General features: G+C 41.2%; 1 protein-coding gene across 1 annotated transcript in view; it reads left to right on the top strand.

The window, feature by feature from the left end:
* The first annotated feature begins 4355 nt into the window (after nucleotides 1-4355).
* Nucleotides 4356-26718, top strand: part of LOC126471291 (solute carrier family 35 member E1 homolog) — an 85794-nt gene continuing 63431 nt past the window's right edge. The window contains exons 1-3 of the mRNA XM_050099410.1: nucleotides 4356-4680; nucleotides 4769-4839; nucleotides 4919-5056. Of these exons, the coding sequence (XP_049955367.1) occupies nucleotides 4356-4680; nucleotides 4769-4839; nucleotides 4919-5056 (534 nt within the window). The remainder of the gene's footprint in view (nucleotides 4681-4768; nucleotides 4840-4918; nucleotides 5057-26718) is intronic.

Below are 26718 nucleotides of genomic sequence, written 5' to 3'. Positions count from 1 at the left end.
ATTTGAAAAGACTAAGACAACTTAAATGAACTATGCAATTTATATAGAAAATATAAAACTTTGACGCCCTTTAAGGCAATTATGAAACATTTCGTCATATATAATAAGCAAATAAAATATACTGACAAAGACTGAAGTGCAGCTTAACACACAAATAATCATCAATGGAGGCACATACTAATGAATAATACAAATTAAAACATAGAAGATGAAAGATAATATAAACTCACTCATTTAATTTGTAGGTGTTAGTTGTTGGAAACATTGGAAAGCTTGCATGGTGATTCTGCAGTCTTCTCTGACAAGAGCTCTTTGCCGATTTTTTTCATGCAAAAGAAAAAGCGGCACTTCATGAAATGGAAAATTAATTTGTTACAATGTCAAGTTTATGTTCCTCATAGCATTCTAAATCATCTGTTTCTAAAAAACAAATTCTTCAGTGCTGTCTTAAAACTCATAAAATATATCACCCCATAGACTTGAGACAGAAGACAGTTTCTTTTCTAGAACCACTTCAACCAATAAAAGAATGTTGAAAACACTTTAGGATGGGTAAGTCAAATAAGAAAGGCCATTAATGAGCCGAAGTCCTTTATAGTAGTGAAGGTTGCAGCTATTGTGTCAGGCAGTATTTTACTGACTCCACACAGCTGCTCTGTTTATTAAGCTTTTTGACAGTGTAACCCAGTATGTGCTACAGAAGAATGCTGAAGATTAGGTGGGTAGATCACATAACTAATGAGGAGGTATTGAATAGAATTGGGGAGGAGAGGAGTTTGTGGCACAACTTGACAAGAAGAAGGGACCGGTTGGTAGGACATGTTCTGAGGCATCAAGGGATCACAAATTTAGCAGTGGAGGGCAGCATGGAGGGTAAAAATCGTAGAGGGAGACCAAGAGATGAATACACTAAGCAGGTTCAGAAGGATGTAGGTTGCAGTAAGTACTGGGAGATGAAGAAGCTTGCACACGATAGAGTAGCATGAAGAGCTGCATCAAACCAGTCCCAGAACTGAAGACAACAACAACCCAGTATGTAATAAACTAAACATTGTTTTGGAATGTTGTCTTTATACAGAATAGGAAGATCATTCTCCCAGTCCCCTATCACCATTTTGTCCTTAATTTATTCTCAGCAGATAAGTCAATCCATTTATTTTGTACCTCTATTTCCTTAGCACATAAACGCATCTGATTAAGACATGATGTAAGAAGTGGCTCTGAATTCGGTTCACTGTGCTGGGATACAGATATAACCATCTTAACAGGGACATATATGCACTGTAACATATGTAATTGCAGAAAATCTACAGCTGATAGATGGTCGTCACAACTTATGGACTTCAGAATTTCAAAATGATATTCCAGAGGGTCTTGACTGGTGTATCCCGTCAGTACTTATTTAAAACCTGTGAACTATAAATATTAAGAAACTTCCAATGTACTCTTTAGCATGACTCTGAGAGATTCCATTGTTCTGTTTGAGGAAAATGTGTTGTTTTCTGAGCAAACTGTTTCGTAAAAGTCAGTTAATATTTTGTATGAAGGGGAATCTTTGTAAAGTGAGTTACTTGGGGTCCTAGAGTTGAACGCATCTGATACATTATTCACATCTCTCATGAGTATTTCCATGTTTTCACTGCAGCTGATATTCTCGGGACTAGTTTTGCGGAAAATTTTAATTGGAGTTGCAGTTGAATTGCTGAATAATTGAAAAACCGGCTTTGCATTCACTCTTTGGACAGATGTAGGGTCTATATGAGAGTAAGTCAGTTTTGGACAAGCTCTATATGGCCTGCAAATTCATAGAACGAGTCCAAAGCATGCACCTGTCTACTAAATTAAAATCTATTTCTTGATTTTTGTACAGCAACGTACTTTTATCGGAAAATAGTTCCTTATACATTTTAATACACTTACATAGCCGATTAGGCCCAAAGTATTCTGTACTGGTTAGTGAATATTGGTACTACATTTCGCATTTCCTTGTTTGCTGGTATTTCCTGGATTAATCTAAGCCTTTTTATTTGTTGACTTCCATCACTTGTGAAACCTATCACTCTTGCTCCAGCTTGTTCCAGCTATAAGATTATCTTATCAATATTTTACCTAGGATATCGCCACAAATTGCATTTTCCCCCATAAACAGCAACCAGTTGGATCCAGCTATAAAGGAGAGGAATAAACGTTAATACCAAAGTACGGTTAGCCAAAGTGTTTTTTATTTCCTCTGGAGTTAAATCACCTAATTCTACTACGCCATCCACTTTGAGTGAGGAGAAATTAAACCGAATTTCTTCCCCTAATTTATTTTCATCGAAAATTATAGCGCCTAAACGTTTATTTTCGTCCTGTTCGTTTTTAAATACTTCTCTAATAGCATTTATGGCATGTGTGTTGACGCTGTAGGAGCATTTAAATCCCTTTCAGAGCTTTCTTAGAAGATCCTCAGCATGCAGTCGTACCTTTTACAGTGCCTGTAGCCCTCAGGTGATTTAATTTTGAGAAGCAAGCTTCACGGAATAAACTCATCACTATATCAAATACCAGTTGGGGTCATTTAGCACTTCTTAAGCATTGTGTCTATGACTAATTTCTGTTTTTTACTCAGGAAATTCGATGTACTACATGCACAGGACTTGGTTAGTGTTACAGGAGAAACTTTCTTTTCTAACAAAATTACTCTCCCCTCTCTTTCAATATCTGGATCTGTTGGGTTAGATAGAGCAGCAATCAGTCGTAGAATTAAGTTGCTTTAATATGACTTCATAGTCACAAAGCAGATCAGATTTCGACCTGTGCCAGGTAATTATCAATGCAGCGCGGAATTGTAGCAGCTGTTCGTGCTCAAGTGAATGCTTACCCAGTTCAACCATGTGTAAGCATTCACTTGAGCACGAACAACTGCTACAATTCCGCACTGCATTGATAATGACCTGACATAGGTCGAAATCTGATCTGCATTGTGACTATAAATGTCATATTAAAGCAACTTAATTCTACGACTGATTGCTGCTCTATCTAACCCAATATAACCACAGTTGTTGCGTGCACCCATCCCATGGAGGGCAACCTGATCTGATTCTGTGTTCTCCGTAACATTCTTTTAAGGCTTTTGTCGTTGCACTTGAGACTGTCGATAATTTTTCTGGCATTAACCTTACTATCTGCTACATGGTAAGCACTATGTACTGTGACTGGTGTACAAATCGCTGAACTTTTGATACATAATGGGACTGCTTTTTCATTATTCATTTTGGAGGAGATTTGCATGCTTTCAAGTGGGTTGTTAAATAACCTGCAAAATTTGGAAAAATGTGAGGTACCGACCATGGCTTTAAATTATATCTTTTTCTCAGTTTTTCGATCTTGTTTCCTTCTATACCGATTGAGTCCATTTTAATAAGCAAATTAACAGCGAAATGTTTGTCACATATGTATTATTTACTTTTTAATTGAATATTCTTTCTCAGAATAGCTTTAGCCCATTTAGAAGAATCACTGGCGGTCTTTGGAGGTTTAAAAAAGTGCCTATCTGTTGCGCATGACTTGTATACTGATCGACACCCGGGAATGCAGTTTCCTTTGTCGGATGCCAATAATTAAATCCACCACACAGATTATCAGTAAATGCGTAGAACGTCTACCAACACACACGTAAATATTACTCCGCTGTTATTTTTTGATAAAAAGTTCTTTAAGATCACGAAACACAACCAAACACGACAATAATTCTAAACGTGTCTTAAGAGCCGCCCTGTTAGAAGCGTACTTCAGCCAACCACAAGCGACCGTTGCGCAGCCTGTTGGAGAGCACAGCAACTACCGTTATAAAAAAAAAAAAATCCCGAAAACCGAAGTAACGGCACTTTTGCTGCTAAGCGCCATGATCAGAGTCTTTTAAAAGCAGAAATAGTAAGATCCCCGAAACTTTGTCTTCGCTCCAACAAGGCGCGGCTGAAATTACTTGATCGTTGTAATGAGGGGTAATTAACACAGTACGTATAGGATATCAACCGGGACCAGATAAAATTATCGCTGTACCCGGGCTTAGCGTTGTATCGGTAAATGTTATACCTCAGTCTAACTGTAGTTTTACGGAGGCTTCATTGTGCTATGCCTTGCTTTGACAGTTGTAGAAAACAGACCCACGCACATTTGTCCCGTGTGAAACTCTTATACCCTAAAGCAACGTTACTGCATGAAACACATAACAGAAATAATTTTCTGTTGCAACTAGAACATAGGCTGCAACAATGTTACAAAGAAGCTAATTAGTTCGAAAATATTTAATATCTTTGACTCGGCTGAACAGAGATCATATGGCAGCAGTTTGAGTGAAGCGTGGTGGTAGCATGGCTGATGGGAGGCAGGTGAAGTCTGCTGTCCGTGTTGTGGTGCTGTGTTTGTTGTGGTACCTTGTGAGTTCGAGTAATAATGTGATCGGTAAGATGTTGTTGAATGATTTTCCATATCCAATGACTGTAACGATGGTGCAGTTATTATCTATTACGTTATATTCCGGGCCTTTCTTCAATATGTCGGGCGTCAGGAAATTTGTTGACATCAGCAGAAGTTACTACCTAAAAATCATAATTCCCCTCGCATTAGGAAAGTTTTTCGCCTCTGTGTCTTCACACATCAGTATATGGAAAGTACCAGTTTCCTACGCACACACAGGTGATTGCCATGGAGCAATTGAACAATATTGTTGGCAGGTTATTGTTGCAGCTGTTCTATCGCATGTAATTGTTTTACTTCTTTCCAGTGAAAGCTACGATGCCGCTCTTCACAGTAATTTTTTCAAGACTAATAATTGGGGAGAAACAAACACTGAAAGTATGTAAAAGGAAATAATTTTCGGAATAACTATATTGCGTTATGCTTTTCCATTTTTAACACCTGCTTCTTTCCACAGGTGTACATTTCACTTGTGCCAATTATTTTGGGTGTTGCCATTGCGACAGTAACGGAAATGTCATTTGATCTTATTGGTCTGATCAGCGCCTTAGTGGCGACAATGGGATTTTCACTCCAGAATATATTTTCAAAAAAGGTTAGTACGTGTTAAACAACCTCAGCATTTAGTTTCCTAACAGTTTAGGTTATTAAACCTCACTGCAAATTATTTTCCAACATTGTATAAACATATTAGTGTATGTTATGTTGTTTGGTGCCGGCTTTCATTCGAATTACCACATACTAAATGCCAGTATATAAAACGTGATTTAATAGAAATGACGTGAAAACCACATATGTCAACACAAACCTGCCCATGATGAACTATATTTGTTATATTAAATGAACGAATTAGCTGCAGTTCCTTACTTACTTGCTTCTTGTTATATGTAGGCAGTTTTCTGCATTTCTTCCAACCTGTAGTCTTCCACATTTAATTTAATGAGAATGAGTACACCCAAGAATGAAGTGAAGTATGCAGAGGGTTAACATTATTTTGAAAAGAAATGTGACATTTAAAGTAAAACAATAATTGAAGACATGACATTTTAATACCAAAGCTGCTATTTATTTATTGGCTAACTAGTTTGACTTAGCCCATTTTCACAAGGTGCCTATTATAGAGAACAAAATTTGTCAGTGGAGGTGTAGAATGTGGGTAATAAAAGTATCAGTGATAAAATGGTTATATTTAGGATATGGTTGGAGTGGATGGCTCTGTTTGGCCTCGTGTATCTCATATCTACATTAAAAGATATTACAGATGTAGTTACATCTTACAGTATTTTGTTAACATATGTGATGTATATGTTTCTTTATTGTGGTACCTTCATTATCCAGCACGATGTGCTCCATGTGGCATCAATATTGTATACACAGTAGAGAATGTGTTCGTACTGGATGACATTGTGTGTCACGCAGACTTACTTCTCTTAGGGGTTATCGTAATATTGACAGATGTTATGCAAGGAATTTTATTATGGGGTCTTATCTAATCTCAGATATAACAATTTATTTCACAGATTTATTAACATCACTGACTATGTTCAGTGAGAGGGACAGTATTCCATCACATCACAGTAGTATATCACTGACTGTGTTCAGTGAAAGAGACTGTGTTCTGTCACATCACAGTAGTACATTAAATTTTCATTTCTTTTTCAGCACTATTTAAGTGGAAATGTGTTGTTCCATTCGTATTTTAGTGGAATCTACGTACAACAGAATTACTATCTGGTTAAAATTTTTGGTGTATAGTTTGCAGTCTCATATTTAGTGAATGATTAAGGTAGGATGGAGGTCAATTCATATGCTGATTAAGATGCTATTGCACTGAATCCTACCTCAATTGCTCATCTAGCATGAAACTACAAACAATACACGGAAAATTTTTATCAGCATGACAATACTGTTTTATGTTGGTTCCTTTGAAATATGAATGAAACAATGTTTCCTCTTAAACTGTGCTGAAAAGGAAATGAAAATTTATTGGAGCACTATGATGTGATGGAACACTGTGCCTCACATTGAACATACTCAGTGAAGCAAATTGAAAGTATTGGAGATTAGGACTATATAAGACCTTATAATTCTTTGCATCAACATCTGTCAAAATTGCAATAACACTTATGATAAATGAGTAAGTGCAACACACAGTGTAGTCAAGTAAAAGCAACACCAAGCGAGGTGGGACAGTGGGTAGCACACTGGACTCTCACTCAGGACAACGACAGTTCAAACCCACATCTGGCCACCAGGTTTAGGTTTCCCATAATTTCCCTTAGTTAGTCCAGGCAAATGCAGGAATGGTTCTTTTTAATGGGTATGTCTGATTTCCTTCCCCATCCTTGACACAGAGTTTGTGCTCCATCTCTAATGATGTCAATGTCGGCAAGATGTTAAACCCAATCTTCCTTCCTTTTTTCCAGTAAGAACAAATTCTCCATTGCATATACAATGTTGTTGTCATGTGACGCACACCGTGCTATATAATGAAGATACCACATCATCATCATTTAAGACTGATTATGCCTTTCAGCGTTCAGTCTGGAGCATAGCCCCCTTATAAAATTCCTCCATGATCCCCTATTCAGTGCTAACATTGGTGCCTCTTCTGATGTTAAACCTATTACTTCAAAATCATTCTTAACCGAATCCAGGTACCTTCTCCTTGGTCTGCCCCGACTCCTCCTACCCTCTGCTGCTGAACCCATGAGTCTCTTGGGTAACCTTGCTTCTCCCATGCGTGTAACATGACCCCACCATCTAAGCCTGTTCGCCCTGACTGCTACATCTATAGAGTTCATTCCCAGTTTTTCATTGATTTCCTCATTGTGGACACCCTCCTGCCATTGTTCACATCTACTAGTACCTGCAATCATCCTAGCTACTTTCATATCTGTAACCTCAACCTTGTTGATAAGGTAACCTGAATCCACCCAGCTTTTGCTCCCATACAACAAAGTTGGTCAAAAGATTGAACGGTGCACATATAGCTTAGTCTTGGTAAGAAAAATGTATATTATGCACATACGTTAAAATAATAGTGTAAGGTACAACTACAGCTGTGACATCTTTTACTGCAAGTACGAGATACAGTACATCTAAGCGTGATGACGTAAATAGAACTGGCCACACCAACCATATCATAAATGCAAATACGTAAGTAGTTGCCATACAAACAATTTTATCATTGATATTATTATTATTGTCAGCCATGTTCTACGTCTCCACTCATAACAAATTTTGTTCTCTGTAATAGGCAGCTTGTGAAAATGGGCAAAACTGGAAACTACTCAGCCAATAATTAAACAGCAGCTTTGGTGTTAAAGTGTCTTTTCTTCAATATTTTAGAGATGCAAGACATGATGTACTGAAAATGTTTATAAACTAACAACAGTATATAATTGATTGGCTCCCATGAGTATAAAGTTTATTGTTAGAACTAGTTTTTATTTTTGTTCTTGCATTCACTGTGTTATAGATGGAGACCGGTGTTACTTATCTTATAGATATGCCTTAAGATACCCCATTGCCCTTGTCAATATATGTGACAACTTGCAGCTGTGTATTTTCATTACTATGGATTGAATATGGTAGTAGTAACCAACAGTAGTATGCTGCAGACACAGTGAGGGCTTTTTTTACCATCTCCTTCAATCTGTTTTGCAGTCAACATTTTGAATGTCTGTCAATTGACACCTAAGTGGATCAGAACTCAGTTAGGTCATGAAATGATAGAATACCTGAAATAATTTTGTTGAAATTGACAGCTCCAATAACGTTATTGTTGTTCTGGTCTTCAGTCCCGAGACTGGTTTGATGCAGCTCTCCATGCCACTTTATCCTGTACAAGCTTCATCATCTCCAAGTAACTATTGCAACCTACATCCTTCTCAATCTGCTTAGTGTATTCATCTCTTGGTCTCCCTCTAAGATTTTTACCCTCCACATTGCCCTGCAATGCTAAATTGGTGATCCCTTGATGCCTCAGAACACGTCCTACTGACCGATCCCTTCTTCTAGTCAAGTTGTGCCACAAACTCCTCTTCTCCCCAATTCTATTCAATACTTCCTCATTAGTTATGTGATCTGCCGATCTAATCTTCAGCATTCTTCTGTAGCACCACATTTTGAAAGCTTCTATTCTCTTCTTGTCCAAACTATTAACCATCCATGTTTCACTTCCATACATGGCTACACACCTTACAAATACTTTCAGAAACGACGTCCTGACACTTAAATCTATACTCGATGTGTATCTTCAAATTCACCCAGTGTTCATACGTAGTTTATTTTTCTGGTTTTCCATTTGCTTTGGTAAGTTTTATTTACCATAACGCAAAGTAAGTTCATTTAAACAAGTTGTCTCCAAAAAATTTCCATTATCTGTGAACAGACTCCTTGGGTGCAATGTGGAATTTCAACAAACGGCCCATGTCACATGCTTCATTGCATTTGCAGAAAACATTCATTTCACATGGGATGTGAATCCTGTTTCTCCCATGTTGATCTTGCAGTGCACCACACCAACCTTCAACTTGTTCCCCATCCACTACACAGGACAGGGAAGTCACAGCCAGCCATCCATTCTTTGGAAGGACATCAAGGCTTTCTAGTTCTGTCTTCCACATATCCAGCCAGTAGCTTTGATTGGTGGGCATATCATGCACAGAGGTCCTCCATACTTTTAGCAGCATACTTAGCAGCAGACACACACAATGCTGTGAGCCATTCATAGCTGTCTTGATTTCTTGCCTCACAACCTGATCATCAGCACCAACAATGTTTCTGGCACAGACTTTAGCTTTAGTGTTGGTACATTGTTTTCTGAATGTCAGTGTTTTAGCCAGAAGGACACACCTGTATTTGCACTGGGCACGGTGTTGTTGTTGTTGTTGTTGTTGTTCATCCATCTGTGCTATATGATGTTGTTGCCCTGTTCTCTATTATTGAGATGGTAAACACAAACCTGTCGTGCTGGAACTGAGCTTAAAGTTATTAGTTCTGTAGTACATCCAAAGACAGTTTCTTTTGTACCTCTTTAAAGCTCAAGCCTTGAGCTGTCACTGCTTTACCATTAGTATATATGAATTGTCCGGTGTGGTTTGGCACTGGTTTGTTGTTTGCATATACATTTGAGAGTGCTTATGCCAGGCCTCATCTTTATGGTAAGTCGTACTTCGTATGTAGGTGTCAGATCAATGAAGGCCACTTCAGTAAACTACTTTGACTGAAAGTCATCCCCAATATAATGTCAGGAGCTTCTCAGAAAGATTGATGAGATTCACAATTGGTTGCACGATCTGGAAACACTGCCGAACAGATATGAATGCAGAAGACAAAACACAGTTAAGTGAACCTTGTGTGGTCTTCAGTTTGTATGGAAATACATTGGAAATATGGTCACAGTGTACAATGCCCCCACCCCATCTTTTTTTCCACTGGGTAAGACACAGTTGAAACATAAAAATGTTTCATGTGTCTTGCAATCACTGGATTGATATTACTGTTTTGTCAACCACAACTTTTGTTAGAAGTGCTGTGATGCCAGTATTGAAATCCATTGTTCATTGATTAAAGGACTGTGTGTGGTCAATGAGTTTATGCCACATAGTTCACTTAGTTCTTTGACCTAAACTTAGTTGCCCAAAATGTTCTCACATTTGACGTTAATGCTTGAGAATATGGAAAATAATAATATTTTAGTATATTGCGGGCACTGTCTGCCTGTATGCAGAACATGTTGCAGGGGATGGTCAGTTTTTGATGTTGCAAAGAAAACAAAATTGACTCAAGATTTTAATCCTTGTACTATTATTGCCTCTATGCTGACGATTTCTGCCTTTACTACAGCTCTACTGGCATTGCAGGTGTTGAACGTCAGCTACAGTGCGCTATCCGCGAGGCGCAGTCTTGGGCTGTAGCGCATGGTTTTCAGTTTTCGGCTGCCAAGACCTGCGTTATGCATTTCTGCCGGCGCCGAACGGTCCATCCTGAGCCACGGCTTTATCTGACGAACTCCTTGCTGTGGTGGAGACCCACAGGTTTTTGGGTGTAGTTTTTGATGCCCGGCTGACTTGGCTGCCTCATATTCGGCAGCTTAAACAGGCGTGTTGGCGGCATCTAAATGCTCTGAGATGCTTGAGCCACACCAGCTGGGGCGCCGACCGATCTACCCTGTTATGGCTCTACCAGGTGTTAATCCAGTCCCGTCTGGATTATGGGAGCCTCGCTTATGGCTCAGCATCCCCATGTGCATTGCAGGTGCTGGACCCAATCCTCCACAGCGGGATATGCCTTGCCACTGGTGCTTTCCGTACCAGCCCTGTGGACAGCATACTAGTGGAGGCAGGTGTCCCTCCACTGCAGTTACGGCGCCAACGTTTGCTGGCCACTTATGCTGCCCATGTTTTCAGCTTGCCTGGGCATCCTAACTATCGGCTACTATTCCCAGAGTCGCACGTCCATCTTCCAGAACGTCGACCCAGGGCTGGCAGTACGATCGCAGTCCGCGTCCGAGAGCTTCTCTCCGGGCTTGGGGCCTTACTTCTTCCGCCTCCTTTCAGGGCACCTCAGCGTACACCTCCATGGTGTGTGCGTCGCCCTCGCCTTCAGCTGGAATTGGCACAGGGCCCGAAGGACTCAGTCCCTCCGGAGGCCTTCTGCCACCGCTTTCTTTCCCTCCTTGCAATGTATCAGGGCTCTGGCATTGCATACACTGACGGCTCGATGGTTGCTGGTCGTGTCGATTATGCGCTTACTCTAGGGGACCATTCCGAACAACGTTCATTGCCGGCTGGCTGCAGCGTTTACACTGCAGAGCTTGTCACCATCTTTCATGCCCTAGAGTATATCCCCTCCTGCTCAGGTGAGTCCTTCGTGATCTGTAGCGATTCCCTGAGCGGTTTACGAGCTCTCGACCAGTGTTTCCCTCGTTCTCGTCTGGTGATGGCTATCCAGGAGTCCCTGCATACTCTTGCCCGTTGCGGCCGCTCTGTGGTCTTTGTGTGGACCCCCGGTCATGTCGGTATCCCGGGCAATGAATATGTTGACCGCCTGGCGAAAGAGGCCATCAGTAAACCATCTATGGACATTGGCCTCCGAGAGACTGATTTGTGAGCAGTCCTCCGCCGAAAAGTTTTTCCGCTTTGGGACACTGAATAGCGCGATCTGATCACGCCCAATAAACTCCGTGCCATTAAGAAGACGACGACTGTGTGACGGTCATCCATGCGAGCCAACCGCAGGGACTCAGTCGTCATTTGTCGGCTCCGCATTGGCCACTCTTGGCTGACACATAGTCACTTACTGCGTTGGGAGGGCCCTCCTCTGTGTCGCTGCGGGGCGGCTTTGACAGTGGCCCACATTTTGTTGGCCTGTCCCCTTTTAGCTGTGGTCAGGCAGACATTTGTGTTGCCCGATACGCTCCCTGCCCTTTTAACCAATGACCCTGGTATGGCTGGCTTAGTTTTACGTTTTATTCGGGCAGGGGGTTTTTATCATTTAATTTGAGTGTTTGTTTTGTTTTATTGTTTTGTGTTGATTCTGGCCTTTGGCCTACGGTTTTAAACTGAGTTTTTAATGTGTTCTCAGTGGTTGGCTTTTCCTTTTTTATTCTATGGTCGGCCAACCACCGCCACACTCAGTGTGATTTTAATTTGTTATGTCTGTTCTTTGTCTGAGTTTTTCTTGTCCTGTGTTGTCTGTTGTCTCTATTATCCGTTTTTTTACTCTGTGTGGTAGTTTTTAAGTTTTGGAACAAGGGACCGATGACCGCTGCAGTCTGGTCCCTTTAATCCCACAAACCAACCAATCTAGTGGAGTACACTACAGAAACTCCTTTATATGATGACCATATTGTTTGTGACACAACTGACATCTCTGCAGTACATTTTGATATACATCACTTCAAATACCTGGCATATAGTGAATCACTTGTGCCACATACATAATCTGTGCTGCCATATCTTACCCAGATTGTGCACATGTCTTTTTAACAAGACTTCTCTTGTACTCCCAAAGCAAAAAGTCTAATGAACTATTAATTAGGGGACTGCGGTGGCCAAGAAAGTGGTTCACTTCAACCTACTCCTGTTTCCTCAAATGATGTTTTTAGCTGGTCAGAAACAGGAAATCAAATGTGAGCAGCATATTGAAAACACATTTCTTCACATGTGTTCAGTGGCAGATCTTTCAGGAATTCTGCTAGTACTTCCTGCACGAAAGTTGGGACTCTATAGCCATTTTTTGTGGAAGTGACATATGGTACAATCACAATTAAGTGATGATTAAGAGTTAATAGAAGTTAAATAAAATTGTCAAGAAGAATCATCATTCAGCAAGTGAGATATGGATTTATTGAGAAATGGTGATATGCATTCAAAATTCTGAGAGGTTGTAGACAGTGTGAAAATGAATACCTGGTAGGTAGTTCTGGTGAGGAAGAATAGACAGCTCTTAAAAATGGCAGTTACAGATTTTGGATAGCACACAAAGGTAACTATGATGAAATTGTTGGTACTGGAAGGGATTACAGCAGTTCGAAAATACTGGTTCCATATTTGCACCTCAGTGGTGAATAAGGAAAGAACAGCAACACAGCAACTTCTATTTTGAGAAAATTACTCTGTAAGTACTTGGTGTGGTCACATATCTTATTTCCAAGAGAATGGCTAGCTTTTTGCCAAAAAATTTCATGTTTATGGCTTGTGAATCTGTTACACACTATTTTTTCTTCAGTGACTTGTAATCTTGTACTCCGCGTATTAACCTTCAAATATCAATTACACAAATACCAAGTTTTACAGTTAAATAACTTTGATGGTTGCTAGAACAAACAAATGTCCATAACCACTGTATTTGCTTTTAGCCATTCAAGCTGTGGCATATGCCTCATTAGTGGTGACAGGGCACAGAGTGTGGTGGTGGTATTCAACAGTAACACATCACCTGTTCCACTCACCACCATCTTGCAGGAGCAACTGTTGTCAGCCACATGTCACTGAAAATCACTAAATGTGTAACTTGTTTTTTGCATCTTGACATATTTGCTGCAGAGGCTTTCATAACTCCAATGACACAAATCCTTCTTGTCAGCCATTTAAATGCACACACTGTGTTTTGGGATGCCAACAACACTTGCTGCAGGGTTGAATTTGTGAAAGTCTCGTTGTATCAGAAGACAAGTAACAAATTTCAGCTGAGTTTCAGTGTCATTAGTGGTCATTGATATGAGACCTATCTAAGGTATTTTACTATGTGAATCACAGTATTCTCCTAGATGAACTGAGGTTTTAGGTAATTTGGATTTGGTGGTACAGCCAATTTATGGATGTCATATCTAACAAGTTGTGTGTGTGAATGATGTGTGTTTCTCTTTTGCTGATGAAGGCTGTGGCCGAAAGCTTTGTGTAAGTATCTTTTAGTTGTGCCTGTCTTCAGCTTAACATGTCTTCTTTACAGTAAGTAGCAATCTATCTTTTCCTGCATTGTTAACATACATTATTCCACCTTAAGATTTGTCATAAGTACGGAAAGGGGACGCGCAATGCTACCATCAAAATTTCTTATCACATATCCAATGATATCAAATGTCTGACAGACAGCAAAGTTAAATTTAAAAACCTTTCCAATGATATCAAATATCTGACAGACAGCAAACTTAAATTTAAAAACCAACTTTAGAATGTTTCTTCTTGACAGCTTTTTCTATTCTATCAAAGAATTTCTATTTTTGTAATGTATAAGAGGTGGTGGGTAGGAATTTCTTATTCACATGTGAAAGAAAAATAGTTGTAAGTGCCCAACATGCAGTCATGTTCACATGTGAATGTGTAATATGAATGTAAAATGATTCATTCCAAAACATCATGCTTAATCACACAAATGATCCATGGGACATGAAACTATCTTTCTGTCTGTGTGTCTGCCCTCAGAGATATGACAGACTGGGAAACTGACACACAACCAGATACACTGCATGACAACACCTACATACTCTGCAATTCACATAGCAGAAGGTTCATTCAACTGCTTTGACTATTTCTTGGCTGTTCCCCTCTCATACAGCACATAGGAAAAATGAACATTTAAATCTTTCCATGCTAGCACCGATTTGTCTTTTTTATTATGATGGTCATTTCAACCTATGTAGGTGGCAGCTAACAAAATATTATCACAGTCAGAGGAGAACGATGATGATAGGAATTTTGTAACACATCAATCCCATTGATAAGGATCCCTTACTGTGCAGCAATACTTCAGAAGAATATAAACAAGTGTGGTTACATAGTCCTTTAGTAGGTTTGTTGTGTCTTCAAAGTGTTCAGCCAATAAAATGCTGTCTTTGGTTCACCTTCCCCACAATGTTTTATATGTGGTGGTTTCAATTTCAGTTGTTCATAATTGTAATCCCTAGGTATTCAGTTGAATCAGTATCCTTTCAGTTTGTATGATGTATCATGTAACTGAAATTTAATGGAATTCTTTCATTCTCAAGTGGAGGACCACACACTTCTTACTGTTCAGTGTCAGTTGCCACTTTTTGAACCATACACGTGATTTTTTTCTAAATAATTTTTCAATTTGTTTTGATCTTCTGGCAATTTTACTAAACAATTAATGGCAGTGTCATATGCAAACTGTCATGAAACAGCAGAGGACCTATAACACTTTCTTGGGGAACGCTACATATTAATTCTGTTTCACTCAATAACTTCCCATCTATCACTAAAAACTGTGACCTTCTTGAGAAGAAATCATGAATAGATGAGCCCCAAGTGAGATGACACTCCGTAGGCACATAATCCGGTTAGAAGCCACTTGTGAGGAGTGGTGTCAGAAGCCTTCTGGACGTCTAGGAATATGGAATTGACTAAAGATCCCCCCCCCCCCCCCCCTTCCTGTCAGCAGCACTGTAAGGAGAACCAGTTGTGTTTCACAAGAATGATATTTTCTAGATCAATGGTGGTTATGTATCAATAGCTCGTTTTCTTGGGGGTTATTTCATAATGTTCAAGCAACGTATATGTTCCTACTGTAAATCGATGTCAGTGATGTAGGTCTATAATTCAGCCGATTAATTCTGTTTGCTTCTCTGTGTACTGCTGTGGTGTGTGCAACTTTCCAGTCTTAGGTAGATCTTTTTTTGAGTACGTGGTTTTATGATTGTTAAGTGTGGAGTCATTGCGTCAGAATACTCTGAAAGGAACTTAACTGGTATACAGAGTGGGCTGAAGGACTTAGCTTTATTAAGCAATTTAAGCTGCTTCACTACAGCAGGGATATAAGCTTTTAAGTCACTCAAATTGGCAGCTGTTCTTGATTTGGTTTCTGGAATATTTACTTTGTCTTCTTTGGTAAAGGAATTTTGGAAAATCGTGTTTGAACTGGATGCTATGTAGCTAATTAACTAGGTTTGAACACAGATAGTGTCCTGGACTAGGTGGGTCATGTTAAAAGTGTGATCCACCATACCAAGAAGTCAACATCAAATATCTCAAGAACACCCTTATTGCCTGGTGGAAGCATAGATGCTGCACTGCAGGGACAGGTAGGCATAACTGCAATGGTTCAAGGCCATGCCATTAGGAAACCCAGCAGCCCTGTTGGTCACAAGGACAAAAAGCACATAAAACGATTAAAGAGAACAGAAAAAGATTGTGGTAATAATTTTATTAATTGTTCTACACCAACCACAAGAGTATGGGACTCAATCAGAAGAGTCTTCTTTGGTAAAGGCAGAGCGATGCCTGTTGTTGCCAAAATGAATGATAAGATCATTTTAACTTGTGCACCTGACATAACATAGGTAATTCCTACCTACTTCCAAAATGTGACATCCATCAGCAGCAGAGATCCCACAATCTTACTTTGTAAAGATGCTGCAGAGTGTGTGCAGTTGGACTTCAGTTAAGACAACTGAGAGGAATACACCTGCTGCTTCGGTGTGTGGAAACTGGAAAATGCATTATCCGCTATTAGAGATAGAGCACTGGGACTAAATGCTGTTAGGCATAGAATGGTGTGTCAGTTGTATAAAGACCCTAAACAGATGCTCATAAGAAGTAAACACGGTCTTGAACTTGGCTGTTAGCAGTAACTGGGAGTATCTTGAACTGATAAAATAAACACAACCAGTAGCCAGAAGCTTATTTAGACAGAGTTTAAATAAATAAACTTGTGGCAACTGGTTGACTGTTTAGTTTATTAATTGAAAAAGTAAACCTGTGATAGGATGAACCTCTTACGTAGCCATCCTTAAACCAGGGAAGGATAGTACCTCCACAGGCAGTTATTGTAGTGTTGCTATCATTAACTGAATAGCCAGTATAGAATGGGGCATCATTATATTCATTAAATGGGTTACAGATAGATAGTTCAAACACAGCTTACAGAAAACTGTCATGAACAGCTAGTTTGGCAGCCCACATTGAACAGAAATATTTCAGACTGTGTAGCTACAAACGGGCCAGACCTTAATGGCAGCTTCAGTATAAAGACGGGGATTAATGACCATGAAATCATCATTAGTGACGATGGTTACTGAAGTTAATAAATCAATTAAGAAGACTAGGGGAGTTTTTCTGCTAGAAAGAACAGGTAATGCTGAGGAAGCAAAGGCTGTTGCACTCAGAGTTCAAAAGAGAATGTGCAAATGACAACAGACGAAGGTTGGTAGAGATTCATGCATCTGTGAAAAGATCTATGCATGAAGCATACAGCTACCACAATCTTCGTATCTTAGCAAAAGACGTGACTGAGAACCTGAGAAAATTTTGGTCTTATGTAAAATCAACTGAGTGGGTCTAAGGCTTCCATTCAGTCACTCATTGACCAGTCTGGTGTGGCAGTAGAAGACAGGAAAAGGAAAGCTGAAGTTTCAAATTTCGCATTTAAGAAATGGTTCACACAGAAGAATCATACAAACATACCGTTGTTTGACCTTTGCATGGACTGCTGTGTGGACAACATAGTAATACATATACATATATACTACTCTAGCCACCAAGCAGTGTGTGGTGGAGGGCACTATTCTTGCCAAAGTCATATTTCACCCCGTCTGTTCCGTTCGCAGATTGTGCGCGGGGAAAAATGACAATCTGAATGCCTTAGTACGAGCTCTAAGTTCCCCTTATCTTTGAATGGTGATCTTTGTGTGATTTGAAAGTTGGTGGTAATAATATATGCTCTACATCATCGGCGAAGATCGGATTTTCGAATTTAGTGAGCAGCCCCTTCTGTTTAGCCTGTTGTCTATCTGCAAGTGTGTCCCACTTAAAGCTTTTTATGAGATTTGTAACACTTTTGCATTGGCTAAATGTACCAGTCACGAATCTTGCTGCTCTTCTTTGGACCTTTTCAATCTCTTGAATCAGACCCAACTGGTAAGGGTCCCACACAGACGAACAATGCTCTAAGACTGGATGAACTTAAGTATTGTAAGCAATTCCTTTGTTAAAGGACTGCATCGCTTAAGGATTCTACCAATAAACTGCAATCTAGAGTTCACCTTATCCGTTACTTGTGTAATCTGATTGTTCCATTTGAGATCATTTCAAATAGTCACACCCAGATACTTGACAGATGTTACCTCTTTCAAAGACTGACCATTTATTTTGTACTCATACATTACTGGGGATTTTTGCTTTGTTATATGCAGTAGGTTACACTTACTAATATTGAGAGATAACTGCCAGTCATCTCACCACACATTTATTTTGTGCAAATCCTCATTGATTTATTCACAACTTTCGTGTGATACTACTTTCCTGTAGACTACAGCATCATCGGCAAACAATCTAATGCTGCTGTCAGTACCATCAACCAGATCATTTATGTAAATTGTAAAAAGCAGCGGACCTATTATGCTGCCCTGGGGCACTCCTGATGTAATAGGCATCCATGGTATAGAAAACAACTGAAGGAGTTGAAAACAATGAAATTGCCAGGTCCAGGCGGACTCCCAATTTGACTTTATAAAGAATACTCTACAGCATTGTCCCCTTACGTAGCTTGCATTTACCACAAATCTGTCACCCAGTCCAAAGTTCCAAGCAACAGTAAAAGCACAGGTGACTCCTGTATATAAGAAGGGTGAATGAATGAACGTGCAAATTTACAGACCAATATCCATAACATCAATTTCCTGCAGAGCTCTTGAACATATTCTGAATTTGAAATGATAAATATCTTTGATTCCGAAAAGCTTCTGTACATGAATCAGAGTAGTTTTAGAAAGCATTGCTCGTGAAAAACTCAGCTTGCCCTTTTCTCGCAGGATATACTGTGAACTATTGATGATGGGCAACAGGCAGATTCCATATTTCTAGATTTCCGAGAAGCATTTGACATGGTGCCCAACTGCGGACTGTTAATGAAGCTATGAACATATGGAGTAGGTTCCAGATATGGGGGTTGCGTGGAAGACTTCTTAAGTAACAGAATCCAGTACATTGTCCTCGACAGTGAATGAATGTTCATCAGAGACAAGTGTATCATCAGGAGTGCCCCAGGGAAGTGTAATAGGACCACTTTTATGATCTGGCAGATGGGATGGGCAGCAGTCTGCATTTTGTTTTCTAATGACACTTTGGTGTACAGGAAGGTGTCAAAGGTGAGTGATTGTAGGAGGATACTAGATGAGTGTGACAAAATTTGTAGTTGATGTGATGAATTGCAGCTAACTTTAAGTGTAGAAAACTGTAATTTAATGCAGATGAGTAGGAAAAACAAATCCATAATATTCAAATACAGCATTAGTAGTGTCCTGCGTCACACAGTCACATCATTTATTTGGGCATAAAGTTGCAAAGTGATATGAAATGGAATTAGTGTGTGGGAATTGTCATAGGGAAGGTGAGCAGTCAACTTCATTGTATTGGGAGAATAGGAAAATGTGGTTCAACTGTAAAGGAGACCGCATGTAGGACCTTAGTGCGAACTAATCTTGAGTACTGCTAAGAGTGTTTAGGATCCGCACCAGCTTGGATTAAAGGAAGATGTTGAAGCTATTAAGGTGAGCTTCTAGACTTGTTACCGGTAGGTTCGAGCAGCACCCAAGTGTTACGGAGTTGCTTCAGGAACTCAATGGGATTTACTTCAGGAGCTCAATGGGATTTACTTCAGGAACTCAATGGGATTTACTTCAGGAACTCAATGGGATTTACTTCAGGAACTCAATGGGATTTACTTCAGGAGCTCAATGGGATTTACTTCAGGAACTCAATGGGATTTACTTCAGGAGCTCAATGGGATTTACTTCAGGAACTCAATGGGATTTACTTCAGGAACTCAATGGGATTTACTTCAGGAACTCAATGGGATTTACTTCAGGAACTCAATGGGATTTACTTCAGGAACTCAATGGGATTTACTTCAGGAACTCAATGGGATTTACTTCAGGAACTCAAATGGTAATTGCTAGAGAAAGTGACATTCTTTTCGAGGAACACTACTGAGAAAATTCAGAGAACTGACATTTATAGCGGACTGTAGAATGATTCTATTACTACCAACATACATCTCATGTAAGTACCATAAAGATAAAATATGATAAATTAGGACCCATATGGAGACATACAGACACTCGTTCCTCCATTACTCTATTTGTGAGTGGAACAGGAAAGGAGATGACTAGTAGTGGTACAAGATACTCTGTACCATGCACCGTGTGGTGGCTTACGAAGTATGTGTGTAGATGTAGATGGTCGCACAGTGTTCTTACCAGGATTGGCAGAGGACATCCAGAAAGTTCAAAGACGGGCAGCTTATTGTGTATTATCACAAAATAGGGGAGAGTGTGTCATGGATATGATACGCAAATTAGGTGGCAATCGCTAAACCAAAGACTTTTGTTGCAGTGAGGTCTTTTCACAAAATTTCAGTAACTAACTTTTTCCTCCAGATGCAGAAATATTTTATTGACTCGTAGCAACATAGGGAGAAATGACCATTATAATAAAACAAGAGAAATGAGTGTTTGCTCAGAAAGATTTAGGTTTTCATTTTTGACACCGACTGTTCAAGAATGGAACAGCTGAGAAGTTGTCTGAAAGTTGTTTTATAAACCCTCTGCCAAACAAATAAGAGTGAATTGCAGAGTAGCATGCAGATGTAGATGCAGTACACTATGCAGGCAACGGAGTGGCAACAGGTCCATATAGTCAAAGCTAATGAGTCACCCACCTTCGGCATGTAGACAATTACGTTAATTTTAAATTGCTTACATACAAGCAGTTCAATAAAGCAAATTTTATATATCAGTATATATTCTTGTGTTACTTAAACAAGGACGGCAATGACTCTGTGGTTTACGTGGATGGTTCCATGCAAGGAGTCTTACTTGAATGTTCAATTGCTGTACCTACATTACGACCTAAGGATTTGTCTACCAGCAGCATTTAGTGTGTTAATGCCAACTTATATGTAGTTTTGATTGCTCTCAACCACATGAAATGTGCCCACATAAAGACTTGCGTCATCTTCTCAAATGCACAGAGTGCCCTGCAGAACATCCAGGATACCTTGTTTCCTCTGCAGAAGCAGGATGAATGAGTCATTTAGTCAGTTACTGGGGCACATTGGAATTCAAAGTAACAAAATCACAGATGCAGCTGCGAAACATTTTAGTGATGAAAATTGAGTAGCGTCATCTGAGATCTCCTGTGTTCAGTTACCATCATTTTTAAGGATGGTAATTGTGGGTATGTTAGATAGTGTGGCTGAAAATCAGTGAGAATAATCTTAAGATGGTAAAGTTGACCACCTCCTTATGGTATAGTTACATCCAGTCACACAAACACAGAGATTATTTTAGTGTTCCTTCCCTTAACCTGTGGCTGCCTGTGGCTGTAGACTCTCCAGTATGTTACGTATGTGCCAATATTGTTATATAAGTGCCAATATTATAATAGTGTGCCTTCTTTTAAGTAGACGTTGGTACTGTGTGTAATGGCACAACAGACTGGCAGACGACACTGAGATCAGTACTAGCTGGGATCATCATTTCGGTCCCAGGATGGTGGGTGTGGAATAACAATTGGGGATCTTCCAATCCTGCAGTGATCACAGAGTGCTCACTTGATGATGACATTCTTTATTAAGCACAGCTTCCATATGAGAGGCCAATGTATATGCTCAGGAACCAGGTGGCCAATATGGACACCAGGGTGGTGATGTGCTGAAACACGGCCAGTAGCGTGTGTGGCCTTGCCGGTCTGAGACAGCTGTCCACTTTGTGGCGGTGTAGAGACTCTTTATGTCACCAGCGGAAGTTGGAAGTCCCAGGAAAAGTGCTTCTGATGGCCGAGTTGGAGACATTTGTGCATATCGGGCCTGGATGTGTTGTGACAGGAGCCTGCTTCCAGTCACATAGACTGCTGCAGAAGCACAGCATTGTGCTACAGTGTGAAGGAAGCCACCCACCACTACATTGCAGAATGATATGCTATCATTATTTTAGCAGCCAGCTGGTTGCTGAGTCATGCCTGTTGCTGACGCCACATGACTGCCTTCCTCCTAGGGAAAATTCAGTTCTCCAAATTTCAGGCTTTAGCTGCTCCTGTGAACTACTGAAACAGCATGATATTGCTGTGTCTACATTTATCCCCTACACCTGTGATTCTCTCTCTCACACACATTTGTATTTGCATTTTCTTAGGTTCTTGTTCTTATTTCGTGCACACTCTACTACACAGGGCATGACACACAACACAACCAACCTCCCCGCCCCCCTCCTGCCTCGGGCTCACCACTCTTAGGTGAGTTAATGCTTGGCTACCTTGGGGCCCTAGCCTTTGCAGCACCATTTCCTTGCTGTGCTGCCTGTCTGTCCTCCTGCTATTCTTTTTTCCCTCCCTTGGAGAACATGTCTAACATATTTTTGGGCATGTGTTCTGAAGTTTTAGTAGCCTGATATCATAACAGTCTTCCACTGTTTTTTTTTCTTTTTCCATTCTACATCTCCTGTACTACCTGTGTGTTGGCATTTGAAGTTCCTCTTCATATCTTCTTCCTCCACGTGTGCTGCTGAAGGCTGATCCATGCATCTGACATGTAACAGGTGACTGGGTTATGCGTAATTCCCAGCTCCAAGTTGACAGGTAGGGTTCGCACGTTCTCCCTAGTACATCCCAGGCCCAGGGAGGGTTGATTGCCTGAGCTGTTACATTCCCAAATTGCCAGTTGGTCCCTCTTGTCGGGAGTTCAGGTGGTGTGACCTTGAGGTGTGAACAATCACCTAAGGTGGGTGAGCCTCACCTGTGAGAAGGAGCATGTCATCAGAGATGCTGGCAATGGTGGGGATTTTTTCCCAATGAGCCAATCACCGTCTTAGTGTACGTGTATTAAATGTAAACAGAATGAAGCTAGAAATTCAGACTCTTCCAGCTGCACCGCAGTTCCTAATGGTATCACGTACTAAATAAGGTCAATCTTTTGCTATGGTTAATCCATTTATAATTCAGAAAGGTGTTGATGCAATTGCTGGCCCTGTAAAATCCTGCTATCATTTATGTAATGGAACTTTGCTTTTGGAGACCAATTGTGATTTTCAAGCAAATCAACTGCTTGCAGCTTCACTCCTCCATGGCTATCCTGTTCGTGTTGAGAGGCCCATAGAACGCAGAATTCTTCATGTAGTATTATTTATGCTAGGCTGCTTTATGGTCTGACTGAGGGAGAAATCCAAACACATCTCTCTGATCAGGCCATCACTGCAGTCCATTGTGTAGTGAAAAAGGTTTATGCAACCTTAGTGTCCACACACACTCTTTTTCTCACATTTCATTGAGTAGTGCTTCCATCAAAGATTAAAGCAGACTATGACGTCATCACAGTCCAACTGTACATTCCAAACCTGATGTGCTGCTATCCGTGTCAACATTACAACCACACTCGAATGTTCTGTCGAAACACAGCCAAATGTGTTACTTGTGGTAGAGATGCTCATGAGGGCGATTGCCCACCACCTCCTCCCCGCTGTATCAATTGCAGTGGTGACCATGCAGCCTCATCTTGAGAATGACCCGTGTATGTCGATGAGCGGTTTTACTCCAGCTGTGCAATAGGCCACCAAATCTTCACCTTTGGGGACGAAATCACCTGCTACACAACCAGCAGGTTGGAAAGAACAGAGGGAATACTTCTGCGAAGACTTTTTACATCCCTCCAATCAACAAACATTTGAGTCTTCCTCTGCCAATCGCAAAGTAAGAAGACATACAAAGGCAAACATCCCTCTCCTTTGCTGACTAAGAGATCCTCTTCCTCTGTGTTGTCACGTGGTACCCTCACCTGGCTGACCTCCATTTCACCGGTATGCACTGGCAATCATTTTTCTGTCCTGAAATCCATTGCCAACCCAGTGAGAATGCTGATGTCTCTGTAGATCTTGTGGAACAGGCTTATACAGCCTCTGTGCCCTATAGCACTGAATCTTCGAAGTCTGGCACTTTTCAGCCACCGAGTTGACAACCCTTTATTTTCTCCCTTCTCTCCTTTCCCCATCGTGACCCTCCTCCATTGGAATGTTTGCGGCATTAGATCCAACAAGAAGGAATTACAGCTGCTTTTGGAATCACAGTGACTTGTATTCTGCCCCCAGGAAACAAAGCTGTGTCCTTGTGATTTCTTTGACCTCTCACATTTCTTTCTGGTCTGCTTAAAATCCCCCCCCAAGCATGGCACTTCATCTCATGGTGGAGTCATGGTGCCCATCTGGATGTCATTCATAGTGAAACCATCTCACTGAACACCTGGCTGCAAGCTGTTGCGTTCCACATTTTCCTTCCTCACTTTGCCTTTTGTCTTTGTAATGTCTACATCCCACTACCATTCGGTGTCACTAGGGCAGAATATCTTCCAGAATCTGTCCGAGAGGTGCCCTCTTGGCTGACCTTCCAATCAGCTGAACTTCATCTGCCTTAATACTGGAGCACCCATGCTCCTTTCAGATTCCACGCTCACCTACTCCCATTTGGACACCTTGTTCTGCACTGCCCAGCTTGTCATTGTCTCGAGTGGTCTGTTCTCTCTGACATGTACTTGAGCAACGATTTCCCATGTGCTATCCATTTGCCGACTCCTAACCCACTGATGTGTAAACCCAACTGTCAGCTTTCTAAGACTGACTGGAAGCTTTATCCCTCCCTGGTGATCTTTACCAAACAACATTTCCCCTTTCGTGATGACTAGGTAGAATACCTTACCAATGTTATCCTTACCACCACAGAATGTTCCATTCCTCACACTTCATCTTTACCGTGCTGTGTCCTGGCCCCTTGGTGGACTGAGGCATGCTGCAATACAATTTGCACATGGAGACATACACTCTTGTGTTTTTAACCTTCATTCTACAATGGTGAACTGCATTAGTTACAAAAGCTAGTTCTTTTAACAGTCCCCCCTCTCTTCCGTCATGTGGGCCAACCTCCGGTGGCTGTCAGGACCAAGGTACATTTTCCAGTTTCTGGCCTGACCATAGCGGACGATGACATTGTGGTCCCCATTGCTATATCCAACAACTTAGGCCACTGTTTTGCGAAGATTTCAAGCTCTAACCACTGTCACCCTGCCTTCCTCTGCCGGACACGAGTGGAGGAGGCTCCGGTGATACCCTTGTCCTCTCAGAATAGTGAATGCTGCAATGCCACCTTCACTATGAGGGAGCTAGATCATGCTCTCCCTGCATTCCGATCTTCTACCCCAGGGACGAACGATGTTCACATTTAGATGTTACAGCACCTTTATCATGCAGGAGGGCAAGCACGTTCTACTTCATATGTACAGTCACATCTGGACGGATGGCACACCAGATGCGGGTATGAAGCCACTGTCATGCCCATACCCATACCTAAGACCGGTAAGGACGAACACCTTCTTTCTACAGCCACATTTCTATCACCAGCTGTGTTTTTCAAGGTGATGGAACATATGATTCACGCCCATGTTGTATGGTGGTTCGAGTCTTGCAATGTACTGATCACAGCACAATGTGGATTCTGCGTGCGCCATTCTGCAGCTGACCATCTCGTCACTTTGTCGGCCCATGTCATGAGCATTTTTTTGCGGAAATACTAGACTGTGGCTATGTTTTTTGATTTGGAGAAATCCTACAAAACCTGCCGGAGGACTGGTATCCTCCGTACACTCTACATGCTGGGCTTCTGAGGCTGCCTGCCTCATTTCATTCAGGAATTTTTAAAAGACAGAGTTTTCAAGGACCGTGTGAGTTCTGCCTTGTTGGACACTTTTATCCAGGAAAACGGGATGCCTCAGGGCTCTGTTTTGAGCGTCGCCCGCTTTCCTATAGCAATTAACCCTGTTATAGCCTGTCTCCCGCCAGGCATCTCTGACTCCCTTTTTGTCAACAATTTTGCAATCTGTTGCAGTTTCCCGTGGACTTGGCTCCTTGAGTGGTGTCTTCAGCGATGTCTCTATCATCTTTACTCTTGGAGCATCGATAATGGCTTTCACTTTTCTACTGACAAAACAATTTTTATGAATTTCTGCTGGCACAATGGTTTTTTTCCACTGTCTTTTCATCTTGGGCCTGTTGCCCTTCCAATCACTGAAACTACGAAATTGCCGGGGCTCATGCTTGATGGGGAACTTTCTTGGTCCACCCATGTGTCTTACCTGGCCGCCTGCTTTACCAGGTCCCTCAGTGTCCTGCACATTCTAAGTGGTACTTTCTGGGGATTGGATAGGACCACCCTCCTCTGTTTGCTCCAATCCATTGTCCATTTCAAACTAGACTATGCATTTGCATGTCCATTTATCTTATGCCCGGTTGAGAGTCTCTATGCAGAAGCTGCTGAAATACCACTGTCATACAGGCATGATGTTCGACTCAGCAGATACACATGCCGTTTGTCTGCCATGCCCAGCCACCCATCCTATGCCCCTTTTTCAATGACTCCCTTGACTGCCAGCGTGGGGCATGCCCTTCTTTTCTATTACCTCCTGGAGATAGCTTTCTGTTACTCTCGGAGCTTAACTTCACACTAGCTGCTACGTTCTGGATGGGTGTGGACCGTTTATTGCCCTCGCGTCATGCGGCGGCACATGTTATTCTACGACTTAATTTGCTTCCCAAGAATACTACTCCAGATTCCATCTATCGTTGTCCCCCGTAGGGGGCCGCCACTCTTTGTTGGGTTCGTGCTTGGCTACCACTGGGCCCCAGCCTGTGCAGCATCTTTTCCCTTCGATGCTGCATGTCTCACCTCTTGCTATTCTTTTTCCCCTCCCATGGGG

This window comes from Schistocerca serialis, chromosome 3, assembly GCF_023864345.2.
Source record: "Schistocerca serialis cubense isolate TAMUIC-IGC-003099 chromosome 3, iqSchSeri2.2, whole genome shotgun sequence".
Lineage (NCBI taxonomy): Eukaryota > Metazoa > Arthropoda > Insecta > Orthoptera > Acrididae > Schistocerca > Schistocerca serialis.
This window is presented reverse-complemented; position numbering and strand designations above follow the sequence as displayed.